This window comes from Trachymyrmex septentrionalis, unplaced genomic scaffold, assembly GCF_001594115.1.
Source record: "Trachymyrmex septentrionalis isolate Tsep2-gDNA-1 unplaced genomic scaffold, Tsep1.0 scaffold50, whole genome shotgun sequence".
Taxonomy (NCBI): Eukaryota; Metazoa; Arthropoda; class Insecta; order Hymenoptera; family Formicidae; genus Trachymyrmex; species Trachymyrmex septentrionalis.
The window spans coordinates 367,395-389,244 of NW_017305673.1; the positions used below are offsets into that span (position 1 = coordinate 367,395).

Consider the following 21,850-nt stretch of genomic DNA (forward strand, 5'->3'; position numbering starts at 1 on the left):
TATATATATATATATACAATATATTCTAAAAGGGAAAATCAAGTCTCTTAAATCTTTGAAGCATAGTGATATGAAGAATGTTTTGACATTTTTTTTAGTGTTTGAATATACAGGTTAGAGAAAAAAAATGTTTGAATCATAAATTATAATTAAATCGGTAAAGTAAATATTCGAGGACGACCTCGTCAACAATTTCAAAACAGAAATTTTTATACCGGTAAACTTATCAAAGATCTCCAAATTATTCGTCAGTCGGTAAATAGGAAACCTCCACTTTTCGTTGAATCGTATTATGATAAAGTAGCACAACGAAAGGGACAGCAAGAGGCGAGTTAGTTCGCAACGTGACCGTCGTAGAGCACCACCGCCATCGCGAACGGACGGCTCTCGCGCCTGGTGTACCGTGTAGTGTGTATACGGTGTATACGGTGGAAGTACGGTACGAAGCGGGACGAGCGAAATCGGACGTGAGACACAGGTGGAGGAATCCTCGCGCACCGTCCCTGCGGTCGTCCGTAGATCCGAGGTACGGTGGCCTCGTCCTTGCTCGTTGTCTCGCGGCTCGTTCACTCTCGCGAGAGAGTGCTCGCGCGCACGTACGCGAAAAGAGAGAAAGAGAGAGAGAGAGAGAGAGAGAAAGAGTATATGTACGTGTGTGTAGGTGCGTGCGTGACGTGCGTATACGGCGACGACACGACGACGACGACGACAACGACGGCGACGACGACAACGACGGCACGACGACGACGAAGCGTGTATTGTTCCGGGGCGCGGTGCGCGACTCTCGCGAATCAACGACGGGCTTGCCCGAGGATCGCAGGAGTTTAATTATGCCCGCGGGATCGTCGGCCAGGTTCAGGAAAAAGAACTGCTACGCCTCCGCCTGAAGAGAGTGCACACGGAGCCTACGAGGCGCATGCTTCCCCGCCCGCTCCCTCGCCATTTTGGAGGTGAATACAATTTTCTCGACCCTTTTTTAGTCCGACTGAGACCTGCCCTGGTGTCCCAACGGGATTCCCATCCGCCGTGGATCGCGGCGCGTGAAACCGCGCGATGTCACGCCACCCAGACGGACAGACGGATAAATGGATGGATGGACGAATGGACGGACGGACAGATGGACGGGGACGTGACGGGACCGGCCGTCGTGATGCGCGTGCTACAACGCGTGAGGTTCATGTTTTCGTCCCGTCGTCGTCGACGGCGCAGCGCGGTGCAGCACAACACCGCGACGCGGTTGGGGGTGCGGCGGAGTGCGAGAAGGACGAGGACAGCGACGGAAAGAGGTGGGGCAGGGGGCCTGATCGGCCCGATAAGCGCCGAGGACCCCAACCCTCCTTACGCCCGCATTTCTCCACCTCCTGCGGACTCTCACCGTCACCGTTATCATCGACGTCGTCGTCTTTGTCATCGTCGTCGTCCGATCTGCCCGCGGACTTCCTTTTTCCTCCGCCAACGAAGTTTCCGACGTCGTCGCGTCGTCACCAATCTCTCGCGAAAAGGATCGCAAATCCGGAGGCGGCTCGCTCGCGTTTAAGGATGTTCCCCCTCGGCGCCGCGCGTCGATAATTCTCTCTCTCTCTCTCTCTCTCTCTCTCTGTCTCTCTCTTTCTCTTGTGCGCGCCCTGTCGAATTTTGTCTCTTCAGCCTCTCTCCCCCTTCCATCTTCTTTTTCTCTTCTTCCTGATCCGATCCTGTCCATGCGACGGAATTGTCACAGAAACGGCGATCTCTGATAGTCCTCTCTATCGAGAATCGGCCTCCTTGACGATAGACACTAGGTGTCAGCCGCTTGAGATTATTCGAGACCACGACGAGTAACGTGACTAACGCCACAACAATGACGGGACTGCGGCGGTTCTCGTCGCTCCTACGAGAAGAACGTACCTATTTGTGTCGTTTGAGCTGTTACATGTTCCCTCTTCGCCCTCCTCACCGTCGCAATCGCGAGGGAAATCGCATTTAGATCCTCACACCCGCGAACGAGAGATAAAAAACGGAAATGACACGACAACGACCGATGACAAGATTCGGACAATGGGCCGAGCGTAAATATTTGTTGTTGTGCCGCTGCGTTTTCAATGCGCCGTGCTGCCATTCAGTGTACATTCAGTCCTTACGCTCGTAAATCACGCCTAAGGTACATCCGGCTCGGAGGAAGGTGCCTCGACTTTTGATACACGAGCGAAAAATTAGCGGATGCTTTTCCGAGAAACGAACAGTTTCTTCCCGAGAGAGTTCTCGGACCCGTGATGAACTCGGAGTTGAAAATTTCATAAAGAATTTAATAGCTTGCAATTAAATCGCTTGCAATCACTTTCGTGCAGTGAAATTAGAGAATATGAATAGGAAAGTAGTGTTTCCAAGATAATCTCTGGTGCGAATCGGTTATAGTGTAAAAACTGCAAGGCTTTATTATTAAATTCTTGACATTAAAATATGACAGTTTGTGGAAATGCAGACATATGAAATTTGTAAGAAGACACAATTAAAACGTTTTATGAATGATAATCTGATTAAAGTACACAAATATACTTTATAATTATGCAAGAATGATACCACATATTATTAAGATTTTAAATTGTTAATTTGAAAGTGCTCTTCATTGCAAAGTTATCATTCTTAATTAGTGTGTGATAAAATTAATGATTTGCAAATACTGAAATGTGTAAATTCCTTGTTGAAATGTGAAATAAATTTAAAAATATTGATATATTAAGATATTGATATTAGTTACATTAATGTTTTGAGAATACAAAGAAATGAAATTTTATCTTATTTGATTATAATGATCTTTATCACAAACCTGTATTTATCAACATTCTTATTTAGTATTAAAAAATAAAAATTAATAAATCTTGATTTTCTTTAGCATAATTTTGTAAAGCCTTATCTCTGAATGAAATAAGAAATCTACCCTTAACGTGTCATATAACAGTTTGTGAATTTTTGAATATTTTTTTTTTAATTTTATATTTTTTATGTAATTAATTAGATTATGAAACAATATATATAGTGATGTGATATATAATTATTGTAGCTTTAAATTTTATGAGCTTAATATGTCTAGACTTAAAAACATATTTTTTTTATAGAATGTTAAGTTTGGGAATGGACTGACAGAGGATTCAATAAAAACAGACAAGGAATCTAAAGATAACAAGGCAAGGTATCTGGACTAGGCCTCGGGCATCTAATTATCAACAACTCGACTATGCCAGCTGTTGCAAGGCCTGGTAGTTTAAAGGACCCAGAGATCGCCGAATTATTTGAGAAAAATGATCCGGAGAAAATATTTGAGGATTTGCGCGAGATCGGGCATGGTAGTTTCGGAGCTGTTTATTATGCACGATGCCTGGTTACCAAAGAAATTGTTGCCATCAAGAAAATGTCTTATCTGGGGAAGCAAACGGTGGAAAAGTGGCAAGACATTTTAAAAGAAATTCGATTTCTTAGGCAACTTAATCATCCTAACACTATAGAATATAAGGGTTGCTATCTCAGGGACCACACTGCCTGGGTATGTACGATATTTTTGTGTCTTTATTCGATTAGTTCGATCATATTTTAAATCCTTCAAACTAGCATTTTCTAATTAAAATTGTACCACTGTATGCAGTTGGTGATGGAATATTGTCTTGGCTCCGCATCAGATATTATTGAGGTACACAAAAGACCACTGAAGGAAGAAGAAATAGCTGCAATATGCGAAGGTGTATTGCGCGGCTTGCATTATCTTCATTCCCTTGGAAGAATCCATCGTGATGTGAAAGCTGGAAATATTCTACTTACTGAGAACGGTACAGTGAAATTAGCTGATTTTGGGTCCGCGAGTATAAAATGTCCAGCCAATAGCTTCGTAGGAACTCCGTACTGGATGGCACCAGAAGTTATATTGGCTATGGACGAGGGGCAATATGATGGCAAGGTTGACGTATGGTCATTAGGAATAACATGCATCGAATTAGGTATGTGTATATTTCAGGTATTAGTTATGATTATGTCTAAAAACTTATTACAACATCAGTATGTTTGTACATCAACTACTTAAAGTAAATATTACCATATAATTTAAATTATAATTTGCACAATTATTCAATATCTGCATTTATAATTCTTTTATGCCTAATAAAATGGCAATGGTTATTCCAATTCAAAAGACATTAATATAATTTTTCAAAGTAAAGTTCTATAATTTAATTAATATCTCAATTTTTCTGTTTTATCAAAGAAAAATTGTTTTATCTATATTCTTATTATTATTTATTCTTAAACACAAAACTTACTAAACAATTTATATTATTGATTATAGCTGAAAGAAAACCACCTTATTTTAATATGAATGCAATGAGCGCCTTGTATCATATTGCACAGAACGACACTCCAACGTTAAATTCGCCAGATTGGACTGATGTTTTTCGACATTTTGTTGAGGTGTGTCTCACAAAAAGTCCAATTGAAAGACCAACATCCGGGAAACTGTTATCAGTGAGTTGTCTTTATGTATATCTGTATCGATACTTTACATTATCCGTATGTATTTTTTCTTTTTTTTTGTTTTATTATGTTTAGTATGTTAGTAGTAGTCTAGTTGTTCTCTTATAGGCTTTCAATTTTACAGCATCAATTTGTCACTAGACCACGTTCTCCTCAAGTTTTGATAGATTTGATACAGAGAACAAAAGCCGCTGTTCGGGAATTAGATAATTTGAATTATCGCAAAATGAAGAAGATCTTGATGATCGACGCATGTGAAACAGAGAGCACAGTTGGTGACGCTGATGGTATGATTATTATTTATCAAATTAGATTATTATTTATCAAATATCAATCTTATACGTATATTTTTTACGCTTACACTTTTTTTTAGTATGCTAATTAAATGTGCTGTACATACTTTTGAATCTGCAAAACTACAATCACTTACAGATACTCCTGATGAACAAACAGGTGGCGATAGTAGCAAAAGCAATTCAATTACCTCAGAACACTCGATTCACTCGATGGGCGTCTCAGCAAGCTCTCAAAGTTCCTCCACCAATAGCCTGCCGCTGCCAAATGCTGATGGTAATGATTATTCTTCGGGATCTGTCAGAAATCGGCATAAGGTTTCAGCAGGTGGTGTCACTGCCAATCTTCTTGAACACGGTGCCAATAATTTTGCAACAATTAGGACAACTTCAATTGTTACGAAACAACAGAAAGAACATATGCAAGAAGAAATGCATGAACAAATGAGTGGATATAAACGAATGAGGAGAGAGCACCAAGGTGCTTTGGTAAGAATTCAATTATTCTACTTAATATTACAAATTTATACAATCTTTACAAATAAATTTCACAATGATTACGATTAATAAATTTTGAAACTTTTATGTCTGAAAGAATTAAAATTTTGATAAATGATTCAATTGTTTTAAAAAATTGTATTTAAATCAAGAGATTTTTAATCTCTAAACAATAATTATTGATAATTATGAAAAAATTAAAAAAATATTTATATTTGTAATGTAATATTTCTTATATTTATAGGTGAAATTAGAGGAACGTTGCAAAATGGAAATGGAGTCACATAAACAGTTATTGGATAAAGAGTATGAAACTTTGTTACAACAGTTTAGTAAGGATCTCGAGAAATTGCAACTCCGACATCTACAAGAGTTAGAACGCAAGTTAAAACAAAATCAAAATGCTGAGAAGAAACTTAATAAAGAGATAACAAGTAGACATGAAGCTGACCGTAAAGCTCTAGAAGCTCAACAGAAGAGAGAGTACAAAGTAAGATGTTGGCATAAGAAATTTATCGTAAAATTTTAATTCATATTTTATACATTTAATTTATATCTTTAAACATATAACTTTATTTATATAAAATAGGCCTATAAAGAAAGATGGAAAAAAGAACTTTCTCAGGACGAAGTAACTCCAAAGAGGCAACGAGATGCTACACTTCAAAGTCAAAAAGATAATTTGAGACAGATGGAAGCGCAAGAGGAACAACGGCTTGCGAGGGGACAACGAGAATATTTGGATCTTGAAATTCGAAAATTCCGTAGAAAAAAGTTACTCATTTTCCATAGTTTGGAGCAGGAGCTTCTTCGTGAAGTTCGTATTATTATTGATATTTAAAGATTTTTTTATTATTAAACTATTTTCTTTTACATTTTTTCTATATCGCATTTTTTTTTTTTTTGAATATTTGGAGTTAACAACTTTTTCCCGTAGTGTTCTTCCGAGATCAAGCTTATTGATTCTTATTGATATTTTTGTTTTCTAGGATATTTTAAGAATGTGAATTTTATTACATTATGTACATTTATATATTAAACAGGAATTGAATAAACGGCAACAACAGCTGGAGCAAGCACATGCTATGCTTCTGCGACATCATGAAAAGACGCAAGAATTAGAATATAGACAACAAAGAGCAGTACACGCACTTCGTGAGGATCAAGTACATCGACAGCATTCAACAGAACTTTGTAATCAGCAGGATTATATGCAACGAGCCGAACGTGATCTACGTAAAAAGCATGCGTTAGAACTTAAACAACAACCGAAGAGTCTCAAGGTAAATGACAATATGTAATAATGAACATAAATATTGATATTTGTTCTTAAACTTAGAATGAATATTTTCAAGTAAAATATTAAAATTGATACTTTAATATCAATTTTATTTTATTTATATAGAATAATTTGTGTAAAAGATTCAGTGTAGAAATTCTACTGACGTATATATTATTTCTAATATTTTCTTTACATATGTGATATTGTATTCACAAATGGAGTTTATAATTTTAGCAAAAGGAAATGCAAATTCGTAAACAGTTTAGAGAAACTTGTAAAATACAAACACGACAATATAAAGCGTTGAAAGCTCAAATCCTGCAAACGACTGCTAAGGATGAACAAAAAGCAGTTATTAAAAAATTAAAGGAAGAACAAAGACGCAAATTAGCACTTTTAGGTGATCAATATGAGCAAAGTATTGCTGAAATGCTCCAAAAGCAAAGTATACGGCTAGACGAGTCACAAGAAGTAGAATGCCATAATCTTAAGGTTTGACAATTGACATTATCATATATTATTGCATATTGTACTATATTACAATTTTATAATTATTCGCTATTAATGATAAATTAATATTAATCTTACAGGAAAGGTTAAATTATGAATTAGAAATTCTAATGGCATACCAATCAAAAAATAAGATGCAAGCCGAAGCGCAGAGGAACAGGGAACGTCGTGAATTGGAAGATCGTGTATCTGTTAGACGAGCTTTGCTTGAACAAAAAATGGAATTAGAAACTCAGGAATTCCTTCGAGAACGTAGTGAACGTATACGTCTGTTACATGAAAGGCAAGAACGGGAACTGCAGCAATTTGATGAGGAAAGTGCAAGAATAGGATTCAGGTACGTTAACAGAAAAGTTTAATTAAGTTTTTTGCAAGAAATATGCTATATACATTTATCAAATGCAAACGTTGCATTGTATTTTATAGCATTTTTCAAATTATTGCAGTGCTCTGGCGATAGCTGAAGCATCAAAAGAATCTTACCCGGACGATGAAAGCCTTAGTGGCTCCATGTTAAGTCTGGCTCACAGTAATAGCTCCACGTCCTTCCCCCCTAATAGTCTTTAATTTTAATCATATTAATATACATATACATATATATGTACGTATCTATGTATGTATATGTATGTATGTCTGCCTGTGTAGTAAGTACATGACGAGTCTGCCGACGTATAATAATAATAATAATAATAATAATAATAATTCAATGACTTACAAATATAACAAAGGTTGGCTCGTTGCGTGCATTGAACCGAACCTGAAAGATTTGTTAAGGTTGGGAATGTGTATTGGACTGAAATTGTCATAGGCGCGTAATTTTTAATCGTCCAGATGTATCGACATACTTTGCCAGAAAAGAAAGAGAAAGCTTCATATTGAAGAAGAATTAGATGCTTTTTGCAACATTGTAATATTTATTAATCGTAACCAAATATTCTGAGATGCATATAGAGATAAAGGAAAAACTTTCAAACATTAATATCATTTCTAATATCCATTAGAGAATCTTTAAATTTATAGGCTAGATGATGTCAGCATAGGGAATAAAGAATTTTATACACACCTATATCACAGAAAAAAATTTAGAGACATTTATTTATTAATATGCTACAAATATAATAAAAATAACAGTACAATAGTTATAATGCTCGAAAATATATATTTTATTCTTTTTCCCTTAGATAAATCTGAGATATTTTTCTCAGTGTGGTGTTCTGACTTTTACGTTACTTTCACGATGAAAACTTTAAAGTTTTTCGTGATAATCGAGCATTGCGCGCATTAGTATATTTTTTACATATTTCCAGATTTTAATTATATATATTCATTAAAGAGTAATAGTGAAGAATTTGTAAAGTAATATTCTAATAAATTTAGTAAAACTATCTTTTTGTTGTAAGTGTAAATATCAGCAATCAAACGTGCATTTCTCTAATAGAGGTTTAGATTCAGGATACAACAAGTTATCCTTTTATTGCTTTATACTTTTCAACTTATATTAATATAACGAATTTAATTGCTAATAAAATTATTGTTGAGAATTAGAAGCAATTGGTATTCACTTTTCAATTCCTTTCAAGTTTCCTGCTGCGTTCGGGAATTTAGGGTATTATCATTTTATCTTTGTTGTTTATTGAACAAAGATAAACCGATACCTAGATATACCCAGGTGAAATTTCTAAACGCAGCTTTGTAAGATTCTTTAAAACGTTGTATCTTGGATATTTCCTAAATATGTAATTTACATAAAATTAATATATAAAAATTATTTATATGATGTATTAATTTATATCTATTATTACATTGTTTAGAAAGAAAATTTAAATATTTACATTTTATATAATGAAAGATTCTTGATAATGAAGATGTTACGTTTTTTTATTAATCTAAATATTTTCTTATATTATTATGAAGTAAATTTATTTTCAGTTATAAAGCTAATTATTTAATGTCTCACATGATTTCCTTTTCACTTTCATGTCTTTATTCATACAGCATTAAACTAGTGGAGTTAAAAGTATTTATATGTTAAATATGATATTTAATGAAAAGGAATAAAATCATGCAGATATTAATTACTTTAAATATAAGACGAATTGATATTACTGATGCATTAACTAAATGTTCAACACGTTTATACTGATAGCCATAACATTTATCTTAATTTGATATGTAAATTCCCCAAAATATTCACTTTTCATAATATTTCAATTATATCGATTATTTGTGTTTTACGAGAATAAACGTTCAACAAACGTTTGTTCCTCCAAATTGCTTATAGAGAGTTTGAAGTGTACTTTTTTGATTCATCGCGCTTCATTATATTTATATTGTGTCATACTATAACTGCATTCAAAATTTCATCCAGTACACATCCCAATGTTGTACTTTTACATCAAAATATACATGTTTTGTTTTCCTATTTATTATTTTTTCATATATTTTTTATTTTATATGTCACGAAACCATTGTACATGTAAAATCCGTATCCATGATTGTGACTGTTATTCCTTCCGATGTTTTGTTATATAACAATTTTCCTAGAAAATCAACGAAAAACAAATATCTCGTTTTGTATTAAATTCAAGAAGTATGTATTAAGAAAGTATATTTCCATTAACGATAACATTTTTAAGCAGGGGTGCTACTATATTATGTAGTTAATACTTAGCAAAACATACAATCCATTTATTTTTGGAATATGAAATGTCAGTAAGTTTTATTGTGTATAAAGCATTTTATTGTTATCATAAAAAATGTAAATTTTTACGATTCAATTAATTTCTTTTTAATATATATTTTTAGATACATATGGAGAGCAGTAAAACATGTCACCATGAAATACTTGTAAACTTACTTGAAATACTTGTAGTTGAGAAAGCCAATCAAATATTTGTATTATATATTAATGCGTATATATTACATTAAAACAAAAAAAAGAACTAACGTTCTATAATTTTGTTTTACGCTTACAACTTGAGATTTTTCACGTAAATTAAAACAAAAATGTTTATTTAGTTTTAGAAGAGATATAAGTAATTATAAAACAGATTGCGGGACATGACCAAAAATATTGCATTTTATTTCGTAAGTTCGTTAATCTTTCTTCCCCCATACAACTTATACATTTAAACAAAAATTGAAAGCTTTAAACGACATTCACATAATAAACATTTTGTCATTTGCATTATCAATGGCAACATAGCACATACATTCCAATTTTTATTATATATATATATAATATATATTATGTATTTTTTTTAATCTTCGAGAAAATAAAATTTGACGCGAAAATTATACGCGACTAGCATGCATCGAACGAATATCTAAAAGTGTGTTCAATTATAGTGATATGAGTGATTGTAGTAAAACAAACAATACAATTGTTATCATGGTTATATGTTCCAAACTGTACAATACGGAAAACTGTCACAATCAACCGAAATATTTCCCATTATGATATGTAAATACAGACGTATATTATATATAGTAATTGAAATGTAACAACTCATTATGGAAAAGACAGTAAGATGACATCCATGTGTGTATGAAGATACACACGTGGATATTTAAATTCTTCCTTAGGTTCTTATTAGAGAGAGATGTTTAAAATCAATTACTATAATCAATTTGAAACGTAACAGACTAACAGAGATTGTTCGTGCTAACCGGATTCTAAATTACGTAAAATGTGTGGTTTAGAAAAACTGTTTAGACTAATTTAATATGTTATACAATACGTCTTTCTGTTATTATAAGTAATAATTAATTAAACAATTACGATTATTAAAGTTTTAGATTTCAAACCTGCCTTCATCGAGGAAGGTTCTATATAAAAGGAAATTGTTAAGTTTTATATGCACTTTTAATTATAGCACGAGTTGTGTCTCTGAGTTAAGTTGTATGTATGTAACAAAAGAATTATTCTCGACTATAGTCTGTGTAATCACTATAACTTGCTGAATACCCAATTTAGGAAATTAATTGTCGATGTTGCTAGAGTTTTGTAAATATTTATTCGCTTTACATAGAATTGCGATATGGAATTTTGATTATGATATCTAGTATTTAGTGTGAAAGAGAGAGAGTATGTCTATGTGTGTGCGTGTGCGTGCGTGCGTGCGTGCGTGCGTGCGTGCGTGCGTGCGTGCGTGCGTGCGTGTGTGTGTGTGTGTGTGTGTGTGTGTGTGTGTGTGTGTGTGTGTGTGTGTACACGGAAAGAAAGAGAGAGAGAGAGAGATTTATAAAAATTTTCCAAAAAACGTGCGCATGACTAACTTTATCAGTTAACTTTGGAATGTGATAACTGGTAAGCTAGACAATTAATCATAGGCATAGCATATCAAATATCATAGTATCAAATTATGCTTGTGATTATTTGACGAGCTCGTTCTTCACTTACTTCCATTTAAGGTGTGATTTTTGTAATGCTGGTGATTTGTATTACGATACAGTACATCCCGTCATCAGATAGAAACGCAATATTTTTGAGATTGCTGTAATAATTACGATTCCAGTATCAATTATGTCTTCTTTACACATCGGCCAATTATAGGAATGTTATTTTTTTTTTTGTACACGACAAAACACCGAAGTGAATGTAACTATATATACTTCAATACAATTTCTGGTTTTAATTAAAGATAAATCGTAACTTCTTTTTTTATTTTTGACATTATTTTTTTAAATTACGCAGAGTAATAAGAATAAGCGTAGTCGTATTTGCAAAATAAATACTATTGATACCATGGAAAGTAGAAAATACTTCAGACCGATCTACTAAACAAAAATTTTGTGAGACAAAATAATCTCCCACAGATATGTTTTATAAACATGAAAATATTGATATCTTTTAAAGATAGCCAAATAAAAATTCAATAATTATTTGTATTATTGTTAATTTGATTAAACAAAGGCTAATTATAAGAAAGTATGTGTATTTATAAAATAGCGACAAATAGATACGTTATTGATATTGTTTAAGATCACGTGTGAATGTTACATACATGTAATTTTTTATTTCTGACATTCTATTTTCGATATTATTACACAGATTCTTATAATTTTTCTAATTTAATATTATATAATTATGGAAAAGATATTACAGCGCGATCTTCCTTCCCAAAAAAAGGATGATTATTTTAAAAATGCATCAGCATTGTGAAAACGAGATCCATATATGCACGAAATTGTATAAAATTTATGTTGGATTTATTCACTAGCAAATCTGAAAATGATTTGTTTTAGTGAAATTTGGATCTAATTTCCTTTATCCCAATATATGTTACCTTCTATAAGCTTTATTGATAATTCAATTGTAACTCATTCTTGCATTTTGCTGCTAGACAAAAACACTCACACCAATCAGCTTGTACTATATTTCGATGGTAGAATGAGATTCCATGTATAATATATACATAATATGCATATTAAGGCAGTTTTCAACAATACCATCTGTAATATTTATTCTTTATTCAATTTTGTTATGTGTATAGGTCTAGATTGAAAAATATACGTAAATTTTTAAAACTAATATTATATTTTAAGCGCGTTAACTTTTTATTAATTGCAATTAAAGAGAATAATTGCATTAAGAATTTTCTGACAATGCTGAAGTGTTTTACATCGAATTGAATGTAATTGCCTGAGTGGGTGAGTTAATATTTGTAGTCAATATATGATCATATACACAACTCATCTGTAGCATGAGATAACGTATAATAGACTCTAATATATTCTCCCTACATTTTATTAATATTATTTTATTATTGTTTATTATTATTTTCTTTATTATTATATTAATACATTAAATGTAAATTTTGATCGAGGTAGATATTTTATTATTGAGATACCAATATCTTTCTAATGAATAAATAATTGTAAAATGCATACGAAATGCGAATCGAGTCATAAACATTCTTAATAATTATTATACAAATATTTAATTTTGTTTTTAACTTTAAGTAATATACACGTATTTTGTAACTAAATCGATTGGGAGAAAGAAATGATGCATCGTAAATTAAGGTTTAAACAGTTGAAATTGTTTAATCCAATACACAATACATATTAATAAGATAATAAAAATGAGAAATGTTAGAACTACGACTGCATTTTAATCCAACTTGCCGATCTTTTAAATGATATGTAGATTTTACTGATATGATTTGCTTTTTATAAATTCATACATCTTTTCTACTTATGTTATTATACTGTATTATCTATGCATTTTCGTAATATATATCAATTGTAATACGCAAAAATAGAAAAATAAGGCAAATAAGAAAGTCGTTAGTAAAATCAAAACGTGTCCTATTGTCTTCCTATTGGATAGTTTGAAATTGATGAATGTAGATGAAGAAAAAATGCGGAAGAATATAAAGATCATTCCTTTATATCTTTCTCTCTCTATACAGACATATATATATATATATAATACATATGTTATTATTCAACTGACATTTTGACAAAATGGCATGTTTTATATGTAATATTTATACATATATATATATATATATATATATATATCTATATATATATCTATATATATAAACAGTCGCTTTTGCTAGTGTATAACATTAAATAGTAACTATTACATTCCTGCCAGTTGTAATACAACAAAAATTTGTAGCTTTTCTCATGCGCGTAAAAAGTTCATACAACTTAAATCTACACAGTGTATACATGTAACAAATGTTTTTACAATATTACAATCCATACATATATATATTTATAAGAAATAACTGATATAATATACAAATGCATTTGTGTTCGCACCCGTTTAAATTTTATTTCGTAGGCGAGAACGAAGTTGGGTTTAATATGCGCGAGTGCATTTCTCTTATTAAAGGTACAGTATAAGCGACACACTCGTCCCAACCGGGCGATCTCCAAGCACTCTCACGCGTTTCTTTACGTGATTGAAGATCCTTGTAACCTGAGAAATAAAAACAATTATGCGACATGTATGAAGATGAATGAGTATAATACACATAAAACAGCGTAATATAAACAATATGTGGTTTCACACTTACACCAAATATGATGTACATTGTACAATCTACCAATTTGCGAAAAGTAACCAGCAAACGGTTCATCATTGTTCCGTCTATAATTAATAGCTTTAGCCCAATTATTTCCCCATTCTATCATCGTGCCTGGTGTCAAACTATAACTACGTATTTCATATTTGTTTGGCCCTTTCCTTTTTGTCAGCGGTGGCCAATAACTGAACGCCAACAAATATTGCAAATGACGTGATCTTAAGTAATTCCCACGTTCCGTTTGCAATCGTTGATAAGACTGTGGAAATTAAGTTTTAATCATCAATGTTCATTGCAACTGATCTGTTCTTTTCAGTTAAACTATTTATCTTTTTTCTTTTTCTCTCATTGAAAAGGAGATGAGCAATGCAAAAAATTCAGCTGAAAAGAATAGATCTCTGGCATCTTTTCTTTTATATTACAAAAGATTTTGTACCTCATCTTTAGAGAGCACAGCTTGTGTATGATCTATACGTTCGTAACCACCTGTGTACTGCCATAAATGTAAGGCTTGATCCAAGTCTCCTACTTCCACTGTCCACGAACCCACTAATTCGCAATTCAAATCAGATTTTTTTGAGTGTATCAGATTAACGTGTTCCTCACTGGAATGGCATAAAAAAAAAAGATAAGAAACGTACATGAAAACATTTAGCATCACAGACTTATTTAAAGTTTACCACGTTTAACATTAATATATATCTTTCACTAATCTACTAACCTACAAAAGGTATACAACAATCTACAAAATGTATAAAACAAGTACAAATGATATTCTAACTATATTTTGAAGATCATATATTGCAATATCTATAAAGGCTAATCTGTTCTGGCAATGTGTTCTTTGCTTTTACCTCTTGCCTTTTTCATTCTTTGCAACTATTTTATCAACATCACGTGTTTCTTTCCAGATAGAATATAAAGTCATAAGATCAAAATGACATCAAGTAGAAGTCATTTTAAGGAAAAACATGTCATTCAAGACACTTTTGGTGATGATTTATGATGAATTCTTGATACGATAATAATTTTAAGTATAATTTTTAGTTAAAAACAATTTAAAAAATCATTACTCGTGTCAAGATTTCATCACAAAATCGTTGTCAAAATATATCGAAAGACATAACTATGATTTTTTGCTAAAATTACTTCAACTTGATGTCATCTTGATCTCATTACGATTTTGTCTTCTACCATTCTACCTGAATTGTCTTTTTTGAAATTCAACTTTTGTTTCTTATAATAGAAAACAGGATAAGAAGCTAAAAGGCAAGAGATAAAAATCAAGAAACATGAAGCAAAGAGTACACTGTTAGATTAGCCTTAAAGGCTAGCAAACTACTAATAATAAATAAATTAGAAGCGTTGCATGCAGCTGAAAACAGATCGATCCTATTGCATCGGATTTATAGGTCAGTGAACCATCACGCACTCGGATGCAAGGTCACAAAGATGTTGACTCACTAGTTGGCCAAGTATTTGTCAATCGAATCTGGCCGTATGTTTTGAGTGTGCAGTGCATAAATGACCTCCTTGTCGGAGAGCATTCGCGAGTGCGACTCTTTCGTGGGCTCGATCTTCCTCACCAGGAGTTTGCTCAGCCATCCCTCGCTGATGTCGTAGCGGATCGACGATCTCGTCAGATACCTACGAATTAATATACTTGTTAGTCAATCCGAGCAGCAGGTCCGTCACGGTTACAAACTCACACGTACAGATCACTCTCGCGCTAAGAAGTTGAAAAAAAGAAATTGAAAAAAAATAATAACGACGATCATGTTCCGCACGAGTTCGCTTGTGCTTACCGTACGGCTGCGAGCAACGGTAGATTCCCGTTCCCGGCGAGCACGCTCGTCACGGTACGAAATTCTCTCCTCAAAACGGCAGCCATTTCCTACTGGATCCCCACACACGAATCTCCCCGTCGTACTTCACCTTCACCCGGTCGTGCGTCGTGTCCGCGACACTTCGCTATCCAGCTTCGGGAGTTGAGAGATTGCGGTGGGATTCGCGGCGCTCCCGATTTCGCTCTGCGAAAAGCCACCAATTCGCACGGTCGGTTTATTTATATTCGTAATCTGCATGCGCGGCACTTCCCGTTTTCTCTCTCCCTACACGAAAAAAGCGAGACTTACCGTCATTGAGCTCGAGATGCGCGCAAATGCTGTGAAAGTGCGTATGTTTGCGTACGCGACGAACGGTGATAAACACTTGGACACGCTTGGAAGGAACGCATCGCACGCAAGCGTGTACTATTTTTAATTAAGAATATTACAAGTCTATTTTTTCAGCTCAACTTTTTTCATCATTCAGCTTTCTTTCTTTTTCATGTTGGAGTTTGAGAAAAGGAGAAACTATCAGAAGTTGAGTTGATAATACATAAGCTTACAATTTTTATTTTTAAGGATTATCATAACATTCCAAAACGTCTTCTTAGAGGAAAATTTTACTTGATATATATATATATATTATATGTAATATGACTATCAAATAAAATTTTCCTTGAAGAGGACGTTTCGCAAGCGGAACAATAATAAATCATTATGTCGAGTCATAATGATCAAAATGACTCCAAATGATCATTAAAAGTCATTTTTCAATCATTTCCGATTCATTTTAATGTCATGATTTTAATGTTATCGTTATTTGTTTTACTTGAGTTTAGAACGTAATTTTAAGCCTGTTTTACAATGTCTTTTTGTTATTTTTTACATCTTGTCTTTTTGCTTCTTATCCGGTTTTTTTTGTTTTATATCGTTCCGAGATAAAAGTTAACGAACTTCGAAAGAAACAAGAAATACGTAGCAACAAATACAATTGTTGATAAAACGATTGCAAAGGAGAAAAAAGCAAAAGGTAAAAAATAAGAAACAGGAAACAAAGAGCACATTGTAAAATAAGCTTTTTATAGTCTCGTTAGACAACAGATTTATGCAAGGTTTCCAACATAAATCTTTTAAGATGCTCAAACAATTATACTTATCGCGAGAATATGTTCCAGACAAACGAAATTAAAAATGTTATCATTATGAAAGTTATTATCGTGAAGATATTCCAATTAATAAGAGACAGCGAGACTTTTTAACAAACAGCAATGGATTAAAAATATTAAAATGAATTAAAATTTTATCTGAATGCGTATTTTAAATAACAAAAACTTTCTTGAATTCAATTGGATTAAATTGGATTGAATTGAATTCAACTGGAGATTCAATTGGATTGAAAGACTGCATTTCCTATTCAGAATGAATTGAGAAGTATTTAGATGAGGCACAGAAAAAACTCATATATTATTTTTAAATTGAAATTAAGGCATAGAAATGTGCTTCATGCAATTCATAAATATAATTAATGCATTCGGATTGAAAAGGATTCATTTTAATGTTCACGAATATATATTTCTAAAAATCTGATTCTATTTCAGTCCATTCTCATTTATTGAGTTGAAATACACATTTTTCGAATTATTATTGTATCTATTGAAGAGAAAGATATATTAAGTTTGATAAAAAGTAGCCAAAATTGGAATTAATATACTATAATAAGTTCTTCAAGATTTTCAAATTTACCAGATTATAACCCAGTAAGAAATAACAATGGCCCAGTAAACAAGAATGGATTAAAATGGATTGAAAATCCATTTTTTCTATCCGAATGCGTACTTTAAATAGCGAATACTTTTTTTGGATTTAATTGGATTAGATTCAATAGAATGCAATTGAATTGAAAAACTGCATTTCCTATTCAAAATTTTGATTTGAACAGTATTCACAATGCACAGAAAAAGCTAATATTATTTTTAAATTGAAAGGCATAAAGATGTGCTCCATGCAATTCCTATAAATGAATAAAAATGCATTCAGAATTGAAAAGCATTCATTTTAACATTCGTGAATCAATATTTCTGAAAATCTGAATCCATTTCAATTCATTTCAATCTACTCTCGTTTGTTGGGGGAATCGATGTCGAATCGACATCATCGATTCAATATCAATTCCATTGTCATTCTCACTGGATAAGAAAATGTACTCCAACCAAAGGTAACGATTATCAAAATATGTATTCTTTTAATTTCTTGATTTTAATTTTTTAATTTTCGAGCTAACTTTATAACGAATATAGGTAAAATTTAAATTTCTCGTCTCTACAAAATAATTCGAATGAAATAATTCAAATTAATCAAATATTGAATTCACTTGATAATTTAATTGATGAATGTAATTTATAATTAATTTAAATAATAAAATTTCGCTAATCAATAATCATACACAAATATGACATATTTCGATCAGTTTAAGGATCGGCAAGAATAATAAGAAAACTCACTTTGCAGTGCAGATACATATTTGCACTCTACAGTATATTATTGCTTGTAGAAGAAATATTTTGCCATGAAACTTTTTCTGATTTATATATTTTACGAAGCTGTAAAGTTTCCTAAAGAGCTGGATCTTACAATTTGGCTTTTAAAACATAATAAATAAAATTATCTGCACCTTAAATGTAAAAATGGTACAGTAAGGTATCAAAACGAATTTTTATTTTATCTTTTTTTCCAAAAAAAAAAAACACTCTTGAAAAATGCGACTTTCCTGATATGACGAATATCGTAACCGCATTGCAATTTTTTAAATTATTTTAGCCGTAATTTGAAAAATAATATGTTTTTTCTCTTTCCTTGCAAAAGTTTGTGCTGCGGTCTTTAGGTTTGTTCGAATTGCTTTAAACACTTTTTAGTTTTTACACTCAGTATCTTCGCTTTCTTTCTCATTAATGAATACATATTTATCTCGTTTTAAGTATCAAAATTTTAGAGATTTCAAACAACACGAACAAATCTTTTATCTCATTTTAAGTGCAAAATCTTTTGAATTCAAGTAACGCGAACAGACCTCTTATTTGACACTAGTACCTAGGAAATTATTCCGTTCACCGTTGGCAGGCCGTGCAAGGCCATTATCGATTCAAGCGGCTAGCTTCGTTCGGTTAGAAACTTGGCGAAGGAGGGCACCAGTTATAGTCGGAGCTGGCTGATGTTACCTTCTCAAAAAAGCATCTCTCGTGAAGATACTAACCGACGCCGCTACTGTCGCCATCATCGCGTCATTTGCCGGTACACGCACAATATCCTCGAACAGGTTCAGTTTCGTCATTCGGAAGAACATTGAGGACGCACTTTACGTTTACGCTGTCACACGAAACACGAAATAAAGGACGACAGTCGAGTTGAGGTGGGTGTCCCCAGGTCGACCTGTCAGTTTTGTCCTCTGATGACGACCGTCCGGTCGGTCGATTCGGCTGATGGCTAAAAGAACATTGTCAGTCATCGCACGTGCGTTCACTGCTGATTTCGTTTTTCCACGCTTTTTCTTTTGCGGCTCTTGTCACTCATCGCGCTTGTTGCAAATTAAAGGTTGAAAGTACCGAAAGGTACAGCTGCGCAAAAACGATGTTTGAACGGAGCGAGTTGGACTTTTGCGCGCTGCGTGTTTTTTTTTTTCTTCGGAGTACACCTAAGCGTCCTCTATTCCTTCATAATTTAGTCGAAATTGAAATCGCTGGGCTTACAGTTTCATTTGGCAAAATAATCTCTCTCTACTGTGCGTCACATGCACTAAACTCCGATTAACTAAACGATTAACTTGATTGACTTGTGTCCGTTTTTCTACTAATGTAGAATAACTTCAATTTCGTTTAATATTCTTTATCCTTTTCTAATATTCTTTATATATCTCTAGACAAAAATTTCTTAGAAAAGGATAAAAAGTAAGTTAAACCAAGATTAAAGTTAATCTATATGGATAGAAACAGACGTTATGTTATATTTCTACCAATGTAGATTAACTTTAATTTCGATTTTATTTAATATTCTTTATCCTTTTCTAATTCTTAGAACTAAAAACGATAAAAAGGAAGTTAAACTAAGATTAAAATTAATCTACACTGATAGAAACGGGCATATAATGCCTATCAATGTAGGGATTAATTTTAATTTATATAAAATTTGATTACATATAAAGTAACTTTAATTTATATAAATTTAATCTAATTTGTATAAAGTTAATCTATCTTGGTAAAAATTGACATTAGGCTCATTTCACAATGTAGATTAACTTTAATCTATGTTTAGTTTATTTTTTATCTTTTTTTAATTTTTAGAACTAGAAGATAAAAAGTAAGTTAAATCAAGATTGAAATTCATCTAATCAGAAACAATGAATTGTATAATTAGGAACTTGCTTTAAGTAATTCTGTCGGTCAGTTTAATCGGAATTTGAAATCTAAATATAGACGCTGTTATATAGATGAAGTTACATAATAACAATAAAGAGATAATACTATCTTGATTAATAGAAATATAAAAATTATATCATCGTATTATATATTAGCGAAAGTATACACAAATTTTATCACTTAAAGCGCTCATATTATGTTGCTGCACTTTGATATATATATATATACTCGTATATATTTACGTAAAATAATACAATCTGTAGCACTGAAACATGATCGGTCAAATTCACAGTATGTTAACTCGTAATGGCATTGACTCATTTTTCAGTTTATCTACGTTCTGTTTATCTTATGGAAAACTGACCTCGGAAAATGAACCGTACCGTGCGATTTCGAAATCTACCTACGACTTGGACCGAGAACTTGACCAAGATTCAATTTGGCGCGATGCCGAGAAATCCGCACGAAAGGTATAAAATAGAGCTACGCGTGAAGTATAATACGATGCGAGGAAGAATCGCGTAAGTCAGTTTGCCACGTGGTTTTTTTTTTACGTCATTATCGTCATTCCGGTGCTACTGAATGCATACGTCCGCGAGCGAGTCAAGTATAAAAAAATTACGATGACGATATAAATCGCCACGAGTGTGGACAGATTCACATGTGTATCTACCGAATTAATTTCGTCCACGCGCTCTCGAACGACAACCTTGGCTTTCCTCGACCGTTTGTTGAGAACGAATGAGAAACGATTTTCTTAATTACATTCTTTCGCTTTTGAAGAGGTAAGTCTGCAACGCAAGTCTCAGAAAAAGAAGAAATGATTATCGCGGGAAGAAAGTGCACTTCGAAAAGACTGATCTAATTATAGACGTAACAAGGTGGTTCCTGACGGCAATGTATGCTAATATTAGCAAATATTACACACACATAACGTTCATAATTATCTATATAAATATAGGCTAATATTTGGCAAATATATGATAAAGTTGGCATATATTGATCATGTTTGAAACCGCCTTAATAAGAATAGACTGTCCATTTCTATGAAGTTGCCACTAGATCTGTTCTCGTTGCTTGTATATTTTTTGCACTCAGTTTTATTTTACTTTGCTTTCTCTCTCTTCAACGTCATATGTACTTATCTCCTTTTAAATGCAAAAAAATTTTTGAAATTTTAAGCAAGGCGAGCATCTATTATCAATTTGAAAAGAATGGAGTAGCTTGAATTATATCGGCCTTTCTAAATATTGAATCGAAGAAAGATGCTAATATAATTCAATTTTTTCTAATATATACATATAGTCTAGATAAGTTTATCGAATTTTATCGAATTTTAGCGGAATTTAACGTTTTTTTTTCGCGCCTAATCTTTATGTTCAAACGTATCATCAAATAGAGATAAACACAATGCTCTTCATAGAAGATTAAAGAGATTTTGTAGCGAATATCGATTAGGGTTAAGGTAAAGAACTGATGATTTATTTTTACT

General features: G+C 32.8%; 3 protein-coding genes across 6 annotated transcripts in view; 2 read left to right on the forward strand and 1 right to left on the reverse strand.

The window, feature by feature from the left end:
• The first annotated feature begins 368 nt into the window (after positions 1 to 368).
• Positions 369 to 8,137, forward strand: LOC108751624 (serine/threonine-protein kinase Tao). Of its 3 annotated transcripts, XM_018491900.1 has the most exons (13): positions 369 to 526; positions 662 to 950; positions 3,096 to 3,520; positions 3,620 to 3,968; positions 4,313 to 4,488; positions 4,622 to 4,784; positions 4,930 to 5,279; positions 5,533 to 5,778; positions 5,878 to 6,105; positions 6,332 to 6,571; positions 6,805 to 7,062; positions 7,161 to 7,417; positions 7,527 to 8,137. In XM_018491900.1, the coding sequence occupies exons 3-13, from the start codon at positions 3,215 to 3,217 to the stop codon at positions 7,645 to 7,647; spliced, it is 2,694 nt and encodes an 897-aa protein (XP_018347402.1). In that variant the 5' UTR covers positions 369 to 526; positions 662 to 950; positions 3,096 to 3,214; the 3' UTR covers positions 7,648 to 8,137. The 3 variants fall into 3 exon arrangements, with proteins under 3 accessions (XP_018347402.1, XP_018347403.1, XP_018347405.1); XM_018491901.1 differs by lacking the exon at positions 662 to 950; XM_018491903.1 differs by lacking the exons at positions 369 to 526; positions 662 to 950 and adding an exon at positions 2,413 to 2,474.
• A 5,490-nt stretch (positions 8,138 to 13,627) lies between these two features.
• Positions 13,628 to 16,339, reverse strand: LOC108751593 (protein NipSnap). 2 transcript variants are annotated; one of them, XM_018491849.1, is made up of 6 exons: positions 16,259 to 16,339; positions 15,929 to 16,153; positions 15,588 to 15,770; positions 14,560 to 14,728; positions 14,115 to 14,382; positions 13,628 to 14,017 (listed from the first exon to the last, which is right to left on the reverse strand). In XM_018491849.1, exons 2-6 carry the CDS (start codon positions 16,012 to 16,014, stop codon positions 13,869 to 13,871), a joined length of 855 nt encoding a protein of 284 aa, XP_018347351.1. In that variant the 5' UTR covers positions 16,015 to 16,153; positions 16,259 to 16,339; the 3' UTR covers positions 13,628 to 13,868. The 2 variants fall into 2 exon arrangements, with proteins under 2 accessions (XP_018347351.1, XP_018347350.1); XM_018491848.1 differs by lacking the exon at positions 16,259 to 16,339 and having other exon boundaries at positions 15,929 to 16,237.
• A 2,843-nt stretch (positions 16,340 to 19,182) lies between these two features.
• LOC108751613 (alpha,alpha-trehalose-phosphate synthase [UDP-forming]) overlaps positions 19,183 to 21,850 on the forward strand; it is a 29,402-nt gene continuing 26,734 nt past the window's right edge. The window contains exon 1 of the mRNA XM_018491884.1: positions 19,183 to 19,355. The gene's annotated coding sequence lies outside the window, so the exon portion shown is untranslated. The remainder of the gene's footprint in view (positions 19,356 to 21,850) is intronic.

Coding starts and splice junctions, on each gene's coding strand:
- LOC108751624 (XM_018491900.1), top strand. CDS start 3,215: ATGCCAGCTGTTGCAAGGCCTGGTAGTTTAAAGGACCCAGAGATCGCC. Junction 5,779..5,877: donor AACAGAAGAGAGAGTACAAA/GTAAGATGTTGG, acceptor TATATAAAATAG/GCCTATAAAGAAAGATGGAA. Junction 6,106..6,331: donor AGCAGGAGCTTCTTCGTGAA/GTTCGTATTATT, acceptor TATATTAAACAG/GAATTGAATAAACGGCAACA.
- LOC108751593 (XM_018491849.1), bottom strand. CDS start 16,014: ATGGCTGCCGTTTTGAGGAGAGAATTTCGTACCGTGACGAGCGTGCTC. Junction 15,771..15,928: donor CCGTTGCTCGCAGCCGTACG/GTAAGCACAAGC, acceptor ATTAATTCGTAG/GTATCTGACGAGATCGTCGA. Junction 14,729..15,587: donor GACAAATACTTGGCCAACTA/GTGAGTCAACAT, acceptor ATGCCATTCCAG/TGAGGAACACGTTAATCTGA.